The following is a 19,670-nucleotide window of genomic DNA, read 5'->3' on the forward strand; positions in this document are numbered from 1 at the left end:
GCTTTTTCCTGAATTTCTTCTCTTGCCATCAAAGCTTTATCCCTGATGACCAAAGACCCGGCTCTTTCATCAGTGGGAGAGGCACCCCTCATCTGCTAAGGATAGTGGAGGTGGGGAAGAGGAAAGGAGAGTACTATGGAAAGGGACTGTGGGGTGAATATTTAGAGCTAAATGACACTGTCATCCCAATGCTGACATCCCTGCCTCTGAGCTTAAAATGTCAGTGGAATAAGGGCTCCATCAGACTCAGTTGCTGTGTTTACTCTTCCAGACAATGATCAGACAGGCAGCATGGCAGAGAAGGAAGAAGAAAGGGCCTTGAGCCAGGGTTGGCAGGATCTGGATTCTTGCTCTAGGGTCGGTACTTGCACAGGAAGTGTTGGCGCTTGTCGCATTCTTTGCTGGTCCAAGTTAAAAAATCTGTAAGAAAATAAACAGATATTTAAATCCACCCACTGCTGTGTTGAGTTTATCAGCATTATCTGGGTGTTTTTCTTGGATCCATGGATAGGGTACAAAAGTTTGTGTCAGCTTGACTAGGATGTCAAGTGTAGTCAAAGCTATAGTTTTTCTAGTAGTCATGTATGGATGTGAGAGTTGGACTATAAAGAGAGCTGAGCACCGAAGAATTGATGCTTTTGAACTGTGGTGTTGGAGAAGACTCTTGAGAGGCCCTTGGACTGCAAGGAGATCCAATCAGTCCATCCGAAAGGAAATCAGTCCTAATATTCATTGGAAGGACTGATGCTGAAGCTGAAACTCCAATACCTTGGCCACCTGATATGAAGAGCTGACTTGTTTGAAATGACCCTGATGCTGGGAAAGATTGAAGGTGGGAGGAGAAGGGGACAACAGAGGATGAGATGGTTGGATGGCATCACTGACTCAATGGACATGAATTTGAGTAAACTCTGGGAGTTGGTGATGGACAGGGATGCCTGGCGTAATGCAGTCCACGGGGTCGCAAAGAGTTGGACAAGACTGAGTGACTGAACTGAACTAAACTGACTAGGATGTAGTGCCCAGTTGTTAGGTCAAACACCAGTCTACATTTTGTTGTGAAGGTATTTTTCTATTTAGATGTGATTTAGAGGCCACCCACTCCAGTATTGTGGCCTGGAGAATTCCTTGGACTGTACAGTCGTGGGGTCGCAAGAGTTCAACATGACTGAGCAACTTTCACTTTCACTTGCATTTAAATCAGTAGACTTTGCATAGAGCAGATTACCTTCCATAACTTGGTAATCATCTAACCAATGAGGGCCTTAAGAGAAAAGACTGAGGTCCCCAGAAGAGGTAGGAATTCAGATTACTCTCAGCCTCGAGCCTGCAACATCAACTTGCAGGAACATACAGCCTGCTGACCTGTGCTGTGAACCTCAGATTTGCCAGCCCCCACAATTGCATGAGGGCTTCCCTGCTGGCTCAGCTGGTAAAGAATCCACCTGCAATGTGAGAGACCTGGGTTTGATCCCTGGGTTGAGAAGATCCCCTGGAAGGAAACGGCTATGCACTCCAGTATTCTGGCCTGGAGAATTCCATGGACTGTATAATCCATGGGGTCACAAAGAGTCGGACATGACTGAGTGACTTTCACAACTCCATGAACTGATTCCTTAAAATAAATTTCTCTATCCCACATGCTCTCTCTGTCTGTCTCACTCTACCTTCTCTTTCTTCTGTTTCTCTGGAGAACTCCAAGACAGGCTAAAAGAAAAATAATTTAAGCATCATACACAGTTGCAGAAGCTCCATACCAGCATTGCTTTTGAGGAAGGCAGGGCTTGACATTTTGTTGTGGTTGTTTAGTCACTAAGTCATGTCCAACTCTTTTGCAACCCCATGGACTGTAGCCCACCAGGCTCCTCTGTCCACTGGATCCCCAGGCAAGAATACTGGAGTGGGTTGCCATTTCCTTCTCCAGGGGATCTTTCTGACCCAGAGATCAAACCTGTATCTCCTATATTGGCAGACGAGAGCTTGACGAGCCCCACGGACCTTGACATACATCAGTTGAAAATGAGGATGTGGGAGGAGTCCTTTCTTGTTTGAAACAGGATGCTGTAAGGAACACAGCTGAGGCTCTGTGAAGCTCCCATCTGAAGTTCACAGAATTGGAAGCTACTGAAGCCAGCCATGTCCCGAAGGGCCACTTATGTATAAAGGAGGACAGAGAGGAAGGATTTTGGAAGGACTGAAGTATTTTTGAGGTGAGGTTCAATTTTTTTCTTCCAGAAAATAAGCTCCACAGAATGGCTTGTCAATCTGGTGTGTCTACCATTGAGCGATGAGTTGCTCCCCAGTTGGCTGTCTGCCTGGCTTTGACTTGTAGATCTGGCTCTGGCACTGGTACCAGGGTATGTCAAGTTTACGGGATAAGAGCCTGGGAGGGAGGGCATGGAGGTACAGCCAGGCAAACCAAGGTGAGGTCCCTGGTTCTCAGGAGGAAGAGGAGATAGGTCCTGACTACTCCCTCAGCCATAGGGCTCAGAGCTGGGGCCACATAGTGTAAATGAGATGGAGATGCAAACATTCTGGGCACTGCCAAAGTGTGGGGCAAAGAGAACATGGCATGAGCTTCAAACAACTAGAAAGCTCCCCAGTGGGCACTAACTTAGGAAAGGGTCTCTCTTCCCTCATTCCTCCATGAGAGAGGGGCAGGTTCAGGGAGGGGTGTAGGAGGCCATACTCGCCTCCCCTCCAGGCCATGAAAGCCACAAGCCAAGTCTGCACAGTGATAAGCATCTGACATATATTGGGCTTCCCTGATGGCTCAGCTGGTAAAGAATCCGCCTGCAATACAGGAGACCTGGCTAGGGAAGATCCCCTGAAGAAGGAAATGGCAACCCCCTTCAGCATTCTTGCCTAGAGAATCCCAGGGACAGAGGAGCCTGGTGGGATATAGTCCTTGGGATCGCAAGAGCCGGAGTTAATGCCTAAACCACCACCACCACCACCACGATGATTAGTATTATTTTTCCTTCTGTACAGAGTGGCATCTGAGGCACAGAGAAGTAAGGAATCTGGTCAAGGTCACACAGCTAGGTGAAGGAACTAGACTCCTACCCCAGGCATTCAGAATGCAGAGCCCAGGGCCTTGACCTAAACTATATTAAATATGAAATTTATTTTTTGGTTGTAGAACCCTAGTTATCACTACTCAATATCTCATGGTGAACCAGTAGGTAACTCAGGAAGCACTGTGAAATACAATTTTCCAAAGGGTCCTGGTCTTTCTAAACAGAAAAAAGGAACAAGTCCAGTTACACAGAGAAGCACACACACGGAACGTGTGTGGCTATAAATGGGGACACTAATACTATACCTTATGAGTCTTAAACAAACTACATAGCTCCTGAGCTGGTGAAGCTAAATCTTATACAAATATAAAGTGACATTGACAGGGCTGAGGGGAATACTCTTTTGAATTCTACCTTCACCAGTTTATAATTCTGGCTTCATTCCTTGAGCTTTTCTGCCCTTCGAGAGCCTGTATCCTGAGAGTGGAGAGCTGTGCTGAGTGAATGGGAAGAGAGAGTCCTGTGGCCTGGTGTTCTCAGGTGGACGACTGGCTTCTGGTTCCCACACAGCATACTTCATTGTTGGGAACTTTGCTGATGTGGACACAGACTGACAGTGTGAGGATTTTTGTTTGAGAACTCTACCTGATTGAAACCTCAGAATCATGGGAGGGACCTTGGGAGGCCACTGGTTCACTGCTCCCCTGGAGCTTGGTCTGGCCTCCAGCCCTAGGGATTCTGATGTTGTCAGTCTGAAGCGATCCCTGAAATTCATATTTTTAAAATGTTCCTTAGCTGACTCTCACGTGCTACGAGCCTCTTTCTATGCTTTTTTAAAATTTTAATTATTTATTTTAGTTGGAGGATAATTACTTTATAATATTGTGATGGTTTTTGCTATATATTAATATGAATCGGCCATAAGCATACATGCAGCACCCTACCCTGAACCCTTCTTCCACCTGTCTCCCCGCCCTATCCTTCTAGGTTGTCCCTGAGCACCGGCTTTGAGTGCCTTGCTTCATACGTCAAACTCGCACTGCTTATCTATTTTACATATGGTAATGATATGGTTGGTTCAGTGCTATTCTCTCAAATCATCACATCCTCTCCTACTCCCACTGAGTCCAGAAGTCTGTTCTTTGTGTCTGTCTCCTTTTCGCCCTGCACATAGGATCGTCAGTACACCTTTCTAGATTTCACATATATGCATTAATGTGCAGTGTTTGCCTTTCTCTTTTTTAATACTGCAGCTACAATAAACAACCACATGCGTGTGTGCTCAGCTGCTAAGTCGTGTCCACCAGGCTCCTTCTGTCCATGGGATTTCCCAGGCAAGAATACTGGAGTGGGTTGCCATTTCTTCCTCTGAGGGATTTTCCCAACCCAGGGATCGAACCCATGTCTCCTGCCTTGGCAGGCAGTTTCTTTACTATTAAACCACCAGGGAAGCCCCAATATCAACCACAATGTCCACTTTTGCTTGGTTAACTCTACTGATGGGTTTCTCACTACTTTCTAGGGTAGCTCATTACATTTTTGGACCATGCTGATTGTTCAGAATGTTTTCCTTAGCTTGGGTAGAAATTTACATTTTGGTAGCTTCTACATATTGGTCTTGGTGTATTCCTTCTATCAGAGATGACTTATTGCTTCAACAGCAGCTGTAGGCCCTTAGAGACTGTAGGAAGTCCCTCCTTGGTTTGTGATATGACCCACTTACCTCTGAAGGTTTGCTTAGAGCTCACCTCAGAGTTTGTCTCCATGTGTTCATCACTTTGCTGTCAGAAAGTTTTCTCATTCTGTTGTGCATATAACCTTTATTCTTCAGACAATAGTAAACCTGTTCCACGTCCCTTTTCACCTGAGCCCCAGTACCTGAGTTCTCAGTCTTGGCACTGCCCAGGCTCACCCCCTGGCTAGTGGGGGAATCCTTTTAAACACACTGGGATATTCTCTTTCAGACCAAGCATCTTTTACATCTTTGACATTCTGTTTCCTTTTCATGTCACTTATTAGCCGTGGTTCTCATTTGGAGTGATTTTGTCCCCCCAGGGGACCTTGAGGGCTTTCCTGGTGGCTCAGACAGTAAAGAATCTTCCTGCCAATGCAGGAGATGTGGGTTCGATCCCTGGGTCAGGAAGATCCCCTGGAGAAGGGAATGGCTACCCACTCCAGTACTCTTGCCTGCAAATTCCAAGAACAGAGGAGCCTTGGAGGCTACAGTTTATGGGGTTGCAAAGAGTTGGACATGACTGAGCAACTAACACTTTAAGGGGACATTTAGCAAAGTCTGCGGACAGTTTTGGTTGTTACAACCTGTGTATGTGTGTGTGTGTGTGTGTGTGTGTGTGTGTATGCTCCTGGTATCTGCTGGTTAGTGACTAGGGAATGCTAACCCTACAATGCACAGGGCAGCTCTCACCCCAAACAGCATTTGTAGCAAGGCTGAAAACCCTAACATATTATCATGGAAAGCAGAGCTTGAAGGCAGGCAAGAGAACTGAAGAGGCTGCAGTGACAGTGCCCAGCCTGCAGCCGAGGTTCTTGGCACTGTGTTCTGGGATGAAACTCAGAGAATATGAGCAAAGAGTGCAGGCAAAGCGAGGTTTCTAGGGCTCATGGGAAACCCTGACTATAAAGAAGCCCCAAAACAGTCACACATATTTGCTCCCTGTAGTCTGGGTTTCCCCAAATATGACATACTTCCCCCTCATGGTATAGGACAGAATTTTGAGATAAACAGAGACACAGATGTAGAGAATAAACGGACGGAACCTAGAGTGGAAAAGGGAGGGGATGGATTGGGAGATTGGGATTGACAAATACACGCTGCTATGCATAAAATAGATAACTGACGAGAACCTACTATGCAGCACAGTGGGGAAAAAGAGGGTTCAGTCTGCTCACAGGCCATATATTAAGTTCATCTTAAACATGCATTCCAATATACAGTAGGTGCAGACAAATACTATTTGATTCCACTCAGATGAGATACCTAGAATAGTCAAACTCATAGAGCCAAAAAGGTCATTAGTAGATGCCAGGGATGGGGGGTGGGGATAGGGGTGTGGGGAGAGGGAAGGAGGATTTAGTGTTTAATGGGGACAGAATTTCAGTTTAAAGAGGTGAAAAACTGGGGAGATGGAGGGTGGTGAGAGTTGCACAACAATGTGAGTGTCCTTAGTGCCACTGAGCTATACAGTTGAACATGGTTAAAATAGTGTGTTTTATATTATGTGATTTTTACTATGATAAAAAAACATAAAAAAGTGAATGTAAAAAAAAGTGAATGCAATCATTTGCTGTATAGCAGTAGTTAATACAACATTGTTAATTGACTATACTTCAGTTAAAATGAGTTACTGAAAAATAAAAAAAAGGAAAAAGTGATTGGAGTAAAAGAAAATATTGATAACTGAATGGCTGGTACACTGATAGGCAAAGATTGTGAAACGGTCACAAACGGTCAGTGAGTACTGTCTGGGACAAGGCCACTGTCCCACAGAGTTGCTGGTGTGAAATGGTGCAAACAGGAGTCAATGTCCAGCCTCGCTCTTAGGAAAGAGAGGGAGCTGGGATTCAGGAAGAGATGTGGCGGAACTTACTGGTCTTGTCATTCATCTCAGCACAGTACTTGTTCTCACCCAAGGACTTGCCAGTCAAGGGTGTGTAAATATACATGGCTCCATCGATCCACTGCCATTGGTGCTTCTGCAAATGACAGGGATGAGAGACACGTACACATTAGCCTGCCCACCTGCTCGCAGCCCAGATGGTCGCCACAGCCCCCTTAAACACAGCTTTCGCTGTAAAACTTGGGAAAGCACAGAAATGTGTGAAGGGAAAAATAGAGAAGTCACTCCATTTAACCTTCAGGAAGACAACATTACTAATATTTTGCCATATTTACTTGTGGTGTAACCATTTTTATCTATCACAATATTTTTATGTACTGAAAAATGTGGTAGCCTTTAAAACATATATATTCCATTTTGTAGTATTTTGCTTTCCAAACATTTTTTAATGGTAAGAATGTACCACAATTTACTTTACTAATTCTCCTATTGATTGATGTTTATGTTGTTTCTAATTTACAATCACTGCAAAGAATACTGCTATAAACAATTTTATTTGTAAAGCTGTTTCCGTACTTTAAATTATTTTTTAAAACTAGAATCCCAGAAGTAGAATTAATGACCAAGGGGCATGAATATTTTAAGGATATTAAAATGAATTTCCAAACTGCTTTTCAAAAACAGTTGTAGGAATTTATACTGTCATTTACTGGGAAATTTCTCTTATCTTAAAAATATTATTCATTAAGACAAAGCAAACATCTACTAATCTAAGTCAAATTATATTGTTATTCTAATTTGTATTTCTTTGATACATTCATTGCACAATTCATTAGGCTGTTTATTAGCCTTAGTCATGAAGGTAAAAAATTAAATTTAAAAAAATCTGGTAGAAATTCCTCCAATTAAAAAAATAAATAAAATTTTAAAAATAAGATAGAAATAGATGTAAATATTTATCCTATCTTTGAATGAGAGAGCTTTGGTTGATAGCAGTGTGAATATTAACAATGTAGAATTAATTGTATAAATTATTTGTAACCTCTATAGCAAAGTTTATTAAGAAACATGAAGTCTAGGATTTTTCTCCTTGAATTCTTTGTGCTTTTTTTGGTTAACATAGAAGCCCCACAAAGAATCTATAAATTGCAGGTCCCAAACAGAGACTTTCAGCAACCTCACATGTCATTTCTTACAAAGAGGTACTGAGAGGGGTAAAATGAAAGACCAGTGAAGAAGGTTACTGCTGCTGCTGCTGAGTCGCTTCGGTCGTGTCCGACTTTTTGTGACCCCATAGACAGCAGCCCACCAGGCTCCCCCGTGCCTGGGATTCTCCAGGCAAGAACACTGGAGTGGGGTGCCATTGCCTTCTCCGGAAGAAAGTTAAGGATAGCATAAAACACATGACAGCATCTAGTGAAAAGCTTAACTGAAAGTTTTCCACTTTAACTCAAGATCTAATTGGAATTTAACTAAGCGGGATCTCAGAATGAGACTCTGTGTGTGTCTGTGTTTATTTGTGTATGTATATACCCCTATATACTTACAGAAACTTTTTTTTGAAAGGCTCTAAAGAGCTGTTACTTTTGTGTTTACAAAGATTTGAGAGGGCTGTAAATGGATAGGTCTGTAAGTGGAGGACACTGCTTTGTCCCAAACCTGGAAGCCTTGGTCTCTACCAGTGGGAGGCAGGTGACTGAAAATCTGTTGTGTGTGCCCTTATCAGTGGGTCTGGGGCCATTTCCCAGACAGGAGCTGTCTGTCTGCTTTTCCCAAGGGGCCATTAGTGGGCCAGGTCTGAGGTTACCTTCTGCGGGTCATGCAGGCCAATCCACACCGGCTTGTTTCTTTGATAGGCACCTATGAACTTTGCTATGGTGCTGGCTTCCTTTAAACTCAGGACAGATGCCAAATGGGCTCCGTTTCCATATGACTGACACTCGAGCTGAGGGCAAGGAGGAGATATGAGGTTTAAAAACATAGCCCATAACCTAAATGTCCATCCACAAACAAATGGATGAAGAAGATATGGTATACCTTTTTTATGGCTGAGTAATAGTCCATTATGGGCTGAGTAATAATGGACTATTACTCGGCCACAAAAAAGAATGAAATAATATTTGTGGCAACACGGAAGGACAGAGAGACTCTCATACTAAGTGAAGTAAGTCAGACAAAAACAAATACCATATGATGTCACTTATATGTGGAGTCTAAAAAATGATGCAAATGAACTTATCTACAAAACAAAAACAGACTCACAGTCATAAAAAACAAACTTCTGGTTACCAAAGGGGTCAGGGGGGAGGGATAAATTAGAAGGTTGGGATTAAAATGTGCACACTACAACATATGAAACAGATAAACAGCAAGGATCTGCCATATAGCACAGGGAACTCTGCTCAACATCCTGTAAAGACCTATAAGGGAAAAGCATCTAAAAAAGAATATATTGATAGAGGTATATGTATAACTGAGTCACTTTGCTGTACACCTGAAACTAATAGGATATTGTAGATCAACTGTATTTCTAGAAAAACTAGAAAAAAAAGAAAGGAAAGCATAGCCTTCACGTCAGAACCCTAGCTCACCAAGCAGCATGCACACACACAGCCCCCACCTCCTCTCAGGATCGAAACCCCACAGAAGACTCCCTGTCATCAAGGGAAAAAGCACAATGTCACAGGTGTCGGGTCTCCTTGAGGTCAGGTCATGAGCTTTAGGGCCAGTGGAAGTGCCTGGGGTCCTGGACTTGCCTCTCATTTGTGTATGTGACCTTGACAAGTCCCTGTGCCTCTCTTCCTCATCCGTAAAATGGAGGACATAATTATGGCTACATAAGGGAGTTGTTACGAGGATTGAACTGTCATGATGATGTATTATAGTAACGCACTTCAATAAATCTGAGACCACTGACTGTAAAATGTGCCATTCTCTAACTAGAAACTTACTGCCCAGCTGAAAAAATCATTTTATATACACACACTTTACAGACAGACAGAGATACATTATGCTCTCCTGGGCTTTGTTACAGGATCTGCCTACATGATAAAACTTAATTTAATAAAAGCATGGTTTGACTGTGGTTGCTACTCTAGTGCCTGCCTTTGAACTTGCTCAGTATTAGATGTGGTTACTGTTTAATGTTAATTTAGCCCTGGAGGAAGGCATAGCAATTCACTCTAGTATTCTTGCCTGGACAGAGGCAGAGGACAGAGAAGCCTGGTGGGCTACAGTCCATAGGGTCGTAAAGAGTTGGATATGACTGAAGTGACTTAGCAGTCCTCACACTAAGTGCCAGCCACTTTACAAAACCCAAATGTTTTTACATCCATAATTTAATCTGCCTTTCAAATTTGTGAGGTGTGGAAGCTGGATTACCAGTCCACGTTTAGGGAGTATACCAATCACAAAGATTCCTGGGACAGAAGAGCAAACAGGCTCAATTGGTTTAAGTGATATTTTCCCTGTAAATTCACATGGCTAGAAGCCAGAGCTCTGCTTCTTCAGTCTGAGATTGGGTTTACCTGTTATTTTCATGCCAGCTCCATTGCCTCCAGGAGTTTTGTGAACTAAGATAGCAGCTAGGAATCAAGAAGCACAGCGCTGTGGGGTCAATTTCTCCAGTCCTTCTGACAACTTCTTTGCACTCTGGGTCAGGAGTGGTTAACTCTGCTAAGGCTCGGTAGCAATCTTACGATTGTGTTTGCCTTGAAAATCTGAATTGAGCATCTACCATGTGCCAGAGGTTTTTTGCAACAACCCCAACAACCCCATGGAATGAAAGTATTATCCCCATGTTACAGAAGAAAACTGGTAAAGCGAGGTATAGCTCTAACCAATGCCTGGCAAGAGTGATTTAAATGCACACCCATATTATTCCAATATAGACTTGGGCTTCCCAGCTGGCTCAGTGGGTAAAGAATCTGCCTGCGATGCAGGAGACACAGGAGACGCAGCTTCAGTCCCTGGGTTGGGAAGATACCCTGGAGAAGGGCAGGGCAACCCACTCTAGTATCCTTGCCTGGAGAATCCCACGGACAGACGAGGCTGCTGGGTGCAGTCCATGGGGTCGCCAAGAGTCGGACATGACTGAAGTGACTGAGCATGCTTATTATTGCAAAGCTCCCTGGATATCTTCCTCTTTGTTTTGGTAGAATTAGCGTTGGGCTCTCCGGGGACAGGCAGTACAAATGTCTGAGGCCATTATGGGCCCAGACTGCGCCCCATATCCCCACTGGTCTCCCCAGTCGGTCAATCCAGTAAAACAACGACAATTCAGAGACACAGCAGCCCTGACTCCTCACATTCCGAGGTTAACTTACTCTGACTGGCTACCTGGGTATCTCTTAGGAAAACCTCAGTGAAATAAAACCAATGCATTTGTTGAGTTGTGGGGACATCAAGGCCTTCCACGTGTTCGGAATGCTTCACTCTCTGTCAGGTGGCTCTGAGGCTGGTAAATCTTGTACAACAATTCAAGATGTTCTTTCTGTAAGTTCCTCATCTCATCCTCTTTGGCTTCATGTGCTTCTGTCTTTTCCCCTGATAATGGACTCCCCGAGGGGAGGCTGTCTCTGGTTCATTCTCATGGCTTTGCAGCCCCTCCAGGGTCTGGGTCTGTAGCATGCACTCCATCGATTTGTTGTTGTTCAGTTGCCCAGTCGTGTCCAACTCTTTGCCACCCCATGGACTGCAGCACACCAGGCCTCCCTGTCCCTCACCATCTCCCAAAGTTTGCCCAAGTTCATGTCCACTGCATCAGTGAGGCCATCCAGCCATCTCATCCTCTGATGCCCTCTTCTCCTCCTGCCCTCAATCTTTCCCAGCATCAGGGACTTTTTCAATGAGTCAGCTGTTTACATCAAATGACCAAAATACTGGAGTTTCAGCTTCAGCATCAGTCTTTCCAATGAGTATTCAGGGTTGATTTCCCTTAAGATTGACTGGTTCAATCTCTTTGCTGTCCAGGGGACCCTCAGGAGTCTTCTCCAGCATCACGGTTTGAAGGCATCAATTCTTCGGTGCTCCACCTTCTTTATGGTCCAGCTCTCACAACCACAACTGTACATGACCACTGAGAAGAACATAGCCTTGATTATATGGACCTTTATTGGTAGAGTCATGTCTCTGCTTTCCAACACACTGTCTGGGTTTGTCACAGTTTTCCTGCTAACAAGCAAAGGTCTGATTTCATGGCTGCTGTCACAACTGCAGAGATTTCAGAGCCCTCAAAGGGGAAATATGTCACTACTTCCACCTTTCCTCCTCGATGTGCTTCATCGATGCTTACGACATTAAAGGAGTTGAAGGGGTAACCCTATTCTCTCTACTTCACCTGCCAGGTGACTTCTCAGAACACCAGGGAAGGACCCTTGGCTCCGAGTTGAATGACACCTGGGTATTCCCTTGCTCTAGAGTCACCTCCCTGAGCGAGGGCCAGATTTCTTACCTCAGCCTCGGACCAGTTCCTCAGCTTCCGGAAGTATCCATAGCAATATGACCTGTGGTAAAACCAGCCGGTAGCACAGCTAGGCCTCAGGATAATGGCTGGGCACAAACAAAAGGCAAAGATGAGTTACAAAGGAAAGGGAAAGCAATGCAACCCCTGAGCCAGTTTAAGACCCAGGTCCCCTTGAAGGAGGAGAGGCTGAGTGTCCTGGAGGAAGGCTCTCTCTCTGCTGCCACATCTTTATACTGTTCACCTTTCTCCTAGCATCTCCAGAGGGGGCTGTGGTCTTTTACCAGAGTACTTCAGCATTGGGGAAAAGGAGATAATCAGATCTTTGAGGATACTGGACACTGGCTCTGAACTGACACCGATTTCGGGAGACCCCAAACATCACTGAGGTCTGCCAGTCAAGTAGGGGCTTATAGAGGTCGAGAGATCAATGATGTTTTAGCTCAGGACTATTTTCCATGGACCCAGTGGTCCTCCAAGCCCATCTCTGTGCTAATCTCCTCAATAATGGAATATGTAATTGGAATAAACATCCTCAGCAACTGGTAGAATCCCCACGCAGGTAGCAAGATCAAACAGATGCAGTTCAAGAGATCACAAGAGTGGATGAGGGCATAAATTGGTAGTTTTAGGCATCATAGGGAGCAAGTGGGTTTTCTTTTTTTTGTCTAGGGGACTGTACAACTAGTTAGATGGCAACTTGGCAGGAACTTGAGAATGGGGGGCCGTTAAGTCAGTAGCCGGGGGAGGGGAATGTTTTAGGCTAAGAGGGTGGGTGAGCAGAGAAATGGCAGCAGGAAGAGCAAGCACTTAGGTTTGCCTTACGTGTAGAGGATCTGTCAGGTAACCACTATAGAAAACAGAAGGAGAGAGTCAGGGCCCAGAGGCCAGGGAAACCATGATTCAGAGAGAAGCAGAAACTCTTTCAGCTAGTGGACTGATGAATGTGCCATGTCACTGAAACTGCTGGAAATGCAGAGGACCCAGATAATGCAGGGGACGCTGAGCTAGTAAGTTTGGACTTTGTGCCAGAGTGGCTGCTCGGTAATGCTGAGGTGGCTGCAGGAGTCTTTCCACCCCCAGTGCATGTCCATGGACTGTTGTGGTCACACAGCATCTCCTCTCTCCTCGGGCAGATGACACTGCTGTCGCTTGCTTGCCTTACGCTTCTGTTCTACTTCATTGTGTGTGTTAGCCCCTCAGGCGTGTCCAACTCTTTGAGACCCCCATCGACTGAAGTCTGCCAGGCTCCTCTGTCCATGGCATTCTCCAGGCAAGAATACTGGGGTGGGTTGCCACTCCCTGATCCAGGGGATCTTCCCGATCCAGGGATTGAACCCCTGTATCCTGCACTGCAGGCAGATTCTTTACTGCTGAGCCACCAGGGAAGCCCTGTTCTACCTCATTCCTTGCCTACAAATCTCCTCTCCTACGAATCTCCTGTTGCTTTCAGAATAGTTCTCCACTCAGTTGGGTGTTCAAGGGTGTTCACAGCCTGGTCTTATGGCCCTAGTGAAACACAGCTTCCTGTGCAGCAGCTCCAGCTCCATCTTGGAACATGACACTAATTGTTGACATAGATCCTTTGCTTGTGCTCTGCTTTGTTCCTGTGAATGATGGGCAATGACTAACCTAGTGGCGGCACAGCAGGAAAAGTTTCAATGTGAAAGTATCTCTTTTGCCCTTTCCTATTTGCCCATTTTGTTTGCCTTTAACCTTGCCTTCAGTCGTGTCTGACTCTCTTTGGGACCCTATGGACCGTAGTCCACCAGGATCCTCTGTCCATGGGATTCTCTAGGCAAAAATACTGGAGTGGACTGCCATGCCCTCCTCCAGTGGATCTTCACAACCCAGAGATTGAACCCACATCTCTTATGTCTCCTGCATTGGCAGGCAGCTTCTTTACCACTAGCACCACCTGGGAAGCCCTCTGTTTAACCTTGTAAAAGCCTAATTATAGGCATGAAATTACTAGGCAGTTTAACCTAACTCCTGACTGATGCTCTCCTGAATGCATACACCTTGTCTAAACTGCTGATTGCTTTCCTAGATAAAAAGAAGTAAAAATGAAGAATCTGGCAGTTAAAAGATGTTGTTGTTCAGTCACTAACTCATGTCTGACTCTTCGTGACCCCACGGACTGCAGCACACCAGGCTTCCCTGTCCTTCACCATCTCCCGGTGCTTGCTCATACTTATGTCCATAGAATCGGTGATGCCATCCAACCATCTCATCCTCTGTCGTCCCCTTCTCCTCTTGCCTTCAGTCTTCCCCAGCATCAGGGTCTTTTCAAATGAGGATGAAAAGTATTGGAGCTTCAGCATCAGCATCAGTTATTTCAATGAATATTCAGGGTTGATTTCCTTTAGGATTAACTGGTTTGATCTCCTTGCAGTCCAAGGGACTCTCTAGTCTTCTCCAGCACCACAGTTCGAAAGCATCAGTTGTTCAGTGCTTAGCCTTCTTTATGGTCCAACCCTCACATCCATATGTGACTACTGGAAAAACCATAGCTTAGACCATATAAACATTTGTCGACAAAGTGATGTCCCTGCTTTTTCATACACTGTCTAGGTTTTCTAAGCTTTTCTTCCAAGGAGCAAGAATATTTTAATTTCATGACTACAGTCATTGTCTGCAGTGATTTTGGAGCCCAAGAAAATAAAATATGCCACTGTTCCCACTTTTTCCCATCTATTTGGCATGAAGCGATGGGACTGGATGCCATGATCTTAGTTTTTCCAATGTTGAGTTTTAAGCCAGTTTTTTCACTCTCGTCTTTCACACTTCATCAAGAGGCTCTATCCTTAATAGTCCCCTTCTCAATCCTGCAGGCAGATCATGCAGGTAAGATGACATTGGAAGATTCAACCAGTCTGCACACAGTGGGGAATGATGCAGAATCCAATTTCCTGCATCAATAATTCATTAAGATTCTTCTCTCTTTCTCCCCTTTAAAAATCGTCATGGCTGAGCAGGATCTTTGGAGTTGGCCTCTGAACCTTCTCCCTAGATTGCCAGCTTTTCTAAGTCAAGCACCTTTCCTTTCTAAGCAACAAGCAGTCAAATTGGGTAATAAAGGGGTACCTCAAATGTATCAGGAACAAGCAACATAGAAGCTCATATGCTTAAATACCTTACCTTCTACTACCTTTAGGAATACGAGCATCAGTATTGATGTTGAATAAAAAGAAAATCTTTATGCCACTGTTGCTACTTCTGCTGCATTGTCACCAGCTTCCACATGCAGAGTGCTTTCTTGCCACCAGGAACCATGCTAAGGGGTTTATTTGTACTACATATGTATCTTAGGGAGGTGAGGAAACAGGCTGGGTGGTCACCCATCTAAGATCACACAGGGAGGTGGGAAAGCCACTTTTCAGATTCAGTTCTGTAACTTACAAATCTGTGTTCCTGACACCAAACCTCTCAACTTTGGCTTTTATAAAAAACCAAGAAATTGGAAATATGGCAATGAAAATCATTACAGGGTTGGGATGCCTTGGCTATTTTATCAGGGGGAAAGAAAGTAAAAGATATCCTTGACTCTTAGAGTAAACATTGATCTTAAGGAGAAGGCTGACCACTGATTACCACCCCAAATGACAAGGCTTGACTTTTTGGTAAGGAACAGTCTGGAGAGAGATTGCGAAGCATGCTTTTCAATTGAACACTGGCAAAAAGATCCTGAAACAGGTGGAAGGAGAGTCCAAGTCTCTGGCTCCAGTCTGAGGGTAAAGGCCCCGTGCTTCACACCACGTGCTCCTAGTTAAGTCCTCTCTGATTTCTCTTTTGCACGCTGAAGTGACTCTGCTTGGCATTCTGTGGACAAATGTGTTAGCGCAGATTCTCCATCACCGGGCACTTTATTTTTTCCTGAATCCGGATAGTGAGAGCAGAGCTCCCAGTGGCATACTGGAGGGCCTAGAGGGGGTCAGGGCAAAGCAAACCTTGGATCGCGCTTGAAGCCGGACCACCAGTACGCTCCCTTTTCTCTGCCCCGTGTCTGCTTTTGCGGGTTCGTCTCAGTTTCTGTCCACGTCTCTCTGTCCGGCTCCCTCTGTGCCTGGGTCTTTCTGACCCTTCCCGTGTACCTCTCTTTGCCCCTTGCTGCCTTTCCACTCTCCCTGCTGTCTCTGCCTCTCACTAACTCTCCGAGGTCTGTGCTTTTCGGAGTCTCTGTGTCTCGGGCTGTCTGTCTCTCCGCCTCTTCTTTCCTCTCCTTCCTCCTCCCTGGCCCAGCACTCACCTCACGATACTACAGCGGTGGCCCGGCTCCCTGACCGAGGCGCCCGAGACCCGGAGGCGCAGACTGCGCGGCTCTGCGGCTGCCTCTGCCCGCCACCAGCTCACACCTCGCGGAGCGTTTACCATGGATCCGGAGCTGTTCCAAGCTTCCGCGTCACCCCCTTAATACCCCTGTGAAGCAGTGTCACCATCCTCAGTTCAGAGGAGAAAACAAAGGCAGAGAGTCCTCACGTTCTGGAGCCCGCAGCAAATAAGCGACAGAGGCAGGATCTGACCACCCGAGATGGTCTGACTCTAAATAGAAGCCCTCGGTCATTATAGTCATTGAAAGTGAAAGTGTTAGTCCCTCAGTCGTGTCCGACCCTTCGCAACCCCGTGGGTTGCAGCCCACCAGGCTCCTCTGCCCATGGGACTCTCCAGGCAAGAATACTGGAGTGGGTTGCCATTCCTTTCTCCAGGGGATCTTCCCCACCCAGGGACTGAACCCGGGTCTCCCGTATTGCTGGCAGATTCTTTACCGTCTGAGCCACCAAGTTTGCACCATTGTAGTCATTAGGGTCAATTTATTTGTTAAAAAGCCCCTATGGGCCAAATACATTTATTTGGATTGCCTTGTTTAATTACCAGAGCTTTCCTAAGTAGTAAGGATGTATATCCTTAGGAAAGCTCTGGTAATTAAACAAGGCACTCTAAATGGGTGAACTCCGGGAGTTGGTGAGGGACAGGGAGGCCTGGCCTGCTGTGATTCATGGGGTCGCAGAGAGTCGGACACGACTGAGCGACTGAATTGAACTGAACTGAACTGAACTGAAGGATGTATATCCCCACTGAACAGATAAGAAAACCTCTTCAGGGGTGAAGTAACCTACTGAAGACACTCATGGGGAATGAGGAGGGAGCTGGGAGAGGAGCAGTGCCCAGAAGCCCTAGAAACTTGAACCTAGAACCACTCATGGTCCAAGACCTCCTCATCCATACACATGCAGGGTCAGGAGGTTTTCGCTCCTAACATCCCACCTGGACAACTAATAGTCTTTTTACTCCACCACTTACTAGAAGTGTGGCCTTGGGGACATTATTTAAACTCTTTTAGTTTGGGTTTTCTTGTTTATACACTGAATCATAGGGTTGTTGGGAGGATTAAATGGGATAATGCATGTACAATGATTAGTACTGAGTATCTAGTAATTGTCAAGAAATAGTAACTACTTACTAAATTGTAGCTATCAAAATAATCACATTATCATTATAACCCATGTAATATGTTTTGAAAATAGTAACTGGTTAGGATGTTTTTTGTTTTGTTTTTTAACTTTTTATTTTCTATTGGAGTATAGCCGATTAACAATATTGTGATAGTTTCAGGTGAACAGTCAAGGAATGCAGCCATATATGTGTGTGCATATATACATGTATATGCGTGGATCCATTCTCCCCCAAACTCCCCTGTCATCCAGGCCGACACATGACGCTGCTGAGTTCCCTGCGCTGTACAGTAGGCCCTTGTTGCTAATCCATTTTCAGTACAGCAGTGTGTACATGTCCACCCCAAGCTCCCTCACCAGCTCTCCTCCCCCCACCCCGCCTTCTCGAACAGCTCACTCCCCACAGCACAGTTGGGGCAAATTTCAAGCCCCCTCAGGGGAGCCAGGACCAGAGCAGCAAGACACTAACTACCCTGTTAGTTGATTGCCAATGGCCATGGAACGTGGCCCCCTGGGGGAGCTTGCGGGCAGCCTCTCCCAGTCTTTCACACGTTCCAGAGAAAGTGGTTGAGTTCCCCAGGTCCTGAATGGCCGCACATGGTCGAGAGAGCTGGTAGCTGGACCCACAGGCTTAAGCCACGAGCACCAACATAAGGCCCCAAGAACCCTGCTTCTCTTTGTATCTCCTTCCAGTCGCTCTCTCCCCGTCCTAAGTATCCCCGCTGGGAGAAGTGCTGGGTCGGGTACAGCTCTGGGCCCTCTCAAAAGGCCTCTTCTCGCTAGAAGAGCTCTCAGGCGAGTTTCTCCACTCCCCGTGCTGCATACGACACCAGCAGGGCCTCGGCAGACTGTCAAAGCAGCCAGGACACTTAATCCTAGCTCATATATGCAGCTTTCTTCCCTGATTTCTCCACTGGCAGATTCTAGGGTATTGCTTACTACCTCACAGATGTGTTACTTTGGTATTTTATTTATAAAGTATTTTATTTTTGTTTATTTCTTTATTTGTCTGTGCCAGATCTTAGTCTCAGCATGTGGGATGTTAGTTCCCTGACCAGGGATTGAACCCAGCCACCTGCATTGGGAACGCAGAGTCTTAGCCACTAGACCACAAGGAAAGTCCTGACATGTGACTTTATACTTGATGCTGGGCCTATATGTGTGTTGGAGCCATCTCTCCAACTAGTCTGTATGTTCTTTGCAAACTGGAATCCCCCAATATGTTCAAATAGGAAAATAATGCACAAAACACTGGGTAGTTCTAATTATAGATATCATTTCTTGACTGTTAGGTGACAGGTACTTTAAATACATTACCTCCACCCTTCACAATAAACTTGCAAAATAATTATTATAATCTGCATTTGATTGATGATGGTTTCACTAAGGCTTGCAACCATACAGAGAACACTGACTGTGGGCTCAATTCCAGCTTAGTGGCTGATACTCACCACCCAGGACTTCAGTGCTGGCTACACAGCTCATCAGAAAAACCAGCCACATGCTTTTCAGAGCCATCTTCCTCTTCCCCCAGGGACAGAAGTGCTTCAGGAAGCACGGATCTCAGAGTCCTTGTCAGTTTTTCCTTTATACTCCTGGATTCACCCAGATCTGAAATTTCAACACATTTGCACTGGTGAAGTGGATCCAGGAATTTATAAAAGCCAAATCATATTAGTAAATGCACGCTTCTCAGTCGCTCAGTTGTGCCCAGTTCTTTGTGATTCCATGGACTGTAGCCTGCCAGGCTCCACTGTCCATGGGATTTTTCAGTTAAGAATAGTGAAGTGGACTGCCGTTCCCTCCTCCAGGGGATGTTTCTAACCCAGGGATCAAATATGTATCTCCTGCATTGCCTGCATTGGCAGACAGATTCTTTACCTCTGTGCCACCTAGGAAGCCCAAATCATAAATGAAGGAAAAAATATTTCTCTGGCTAAACCCAAATTATACAACAAAGGGAACTTGAAAAGATACATGCACCCCAATCTTCATTTCAGCACTATTTACAATAGACAAGACATGAAGAAAGTGAACATCACTCAGTCGTGTCCGACTCTTTGTGATCACATGAACTATACTGTTCATGGAATTCTCCAGGCCAGAATACTGGAGTGGGTAGCTTTTCCCTTCTCCAGGAGATCTTCCAAACCCAGGG

The 19,670-nt window shown here is 45.4% G+C and overlaps 1 protein-coding gene across 2 annotated transcripts; it reads right to left on the reverse strand.

Moving 5' to 3' along the window:
- Positions 1-339: 339 nt before the first annotated feature.
- REG4 (regenerating family member 4) lies at positions 340-19,030 on the reverse strand. Of its 2 annotated transcripts, none has more exons than XM_088834895.1 (5): positions 18,967-19,030; positions 12,051-12,148; positions 8,406-8,543; positions 6,629-6,734; positions 340-420 (listed from the first exon to the last, which is right to left on the reverse strand). In XM_088834895.1, the coding sequence occupies exons 1-5, from the start codon at positions 19,028-19,030 to the stop codon at positions 353-355; spliced, it is 474 nt and encodes a 157-aa protein (XP_088691021.1). In that variant the 3' UTR covers positions 340-352. The 2 variants fall into 2 exon arrangements, with proteins under 2 accessions (XP_088691021.1, XP_055259912.1); XM_055403937.1 differs by having other exon boundaries at positions 18,964-19,030.
- Between the last annotated feature and the right edge of the window lie 640 nt (positions 19,031-19,670).

The sequence above is a fragment of the Moschus berezovskii genome, chromosome 4 (assembly GCF_049115385.1).
Source record: "Moschus berezovskii isolate FMDL1 chromosome 4, NW_MosBer_1.0, whole genome shotgun sequence".
Taxonomy (NCBI): domain Eukaryota; kingdom Metazoa; phylum Chordata; class Mammalia; order Artiodactyla; family Moschidae; genus Moschus; species Moschus berezovskii.

Coding starts and splice junctions, on each gene's coding strand:
- REG4 (XM_055403937.1), bottom strand. CDS start 19,030: ATGGCTCTGAAAAGCATGTGGCTGGTTTTTCTGATGAGCTGTGTAGCC. Junction 12,149..18,963: donor CAGCACTGAAGTCCTGGGTG/GTGAGTATCAGC, acceptor GTTTGTGCCCAG/CCATTATCCTGAGGCCTAGC. Junction 421..6,628: donor TGAGATGAATGACAAGACCA/GTAAGTTCCGCC, acceptor ATTTTCTTACAG/ATTTTTTAACTTGGACCAGC.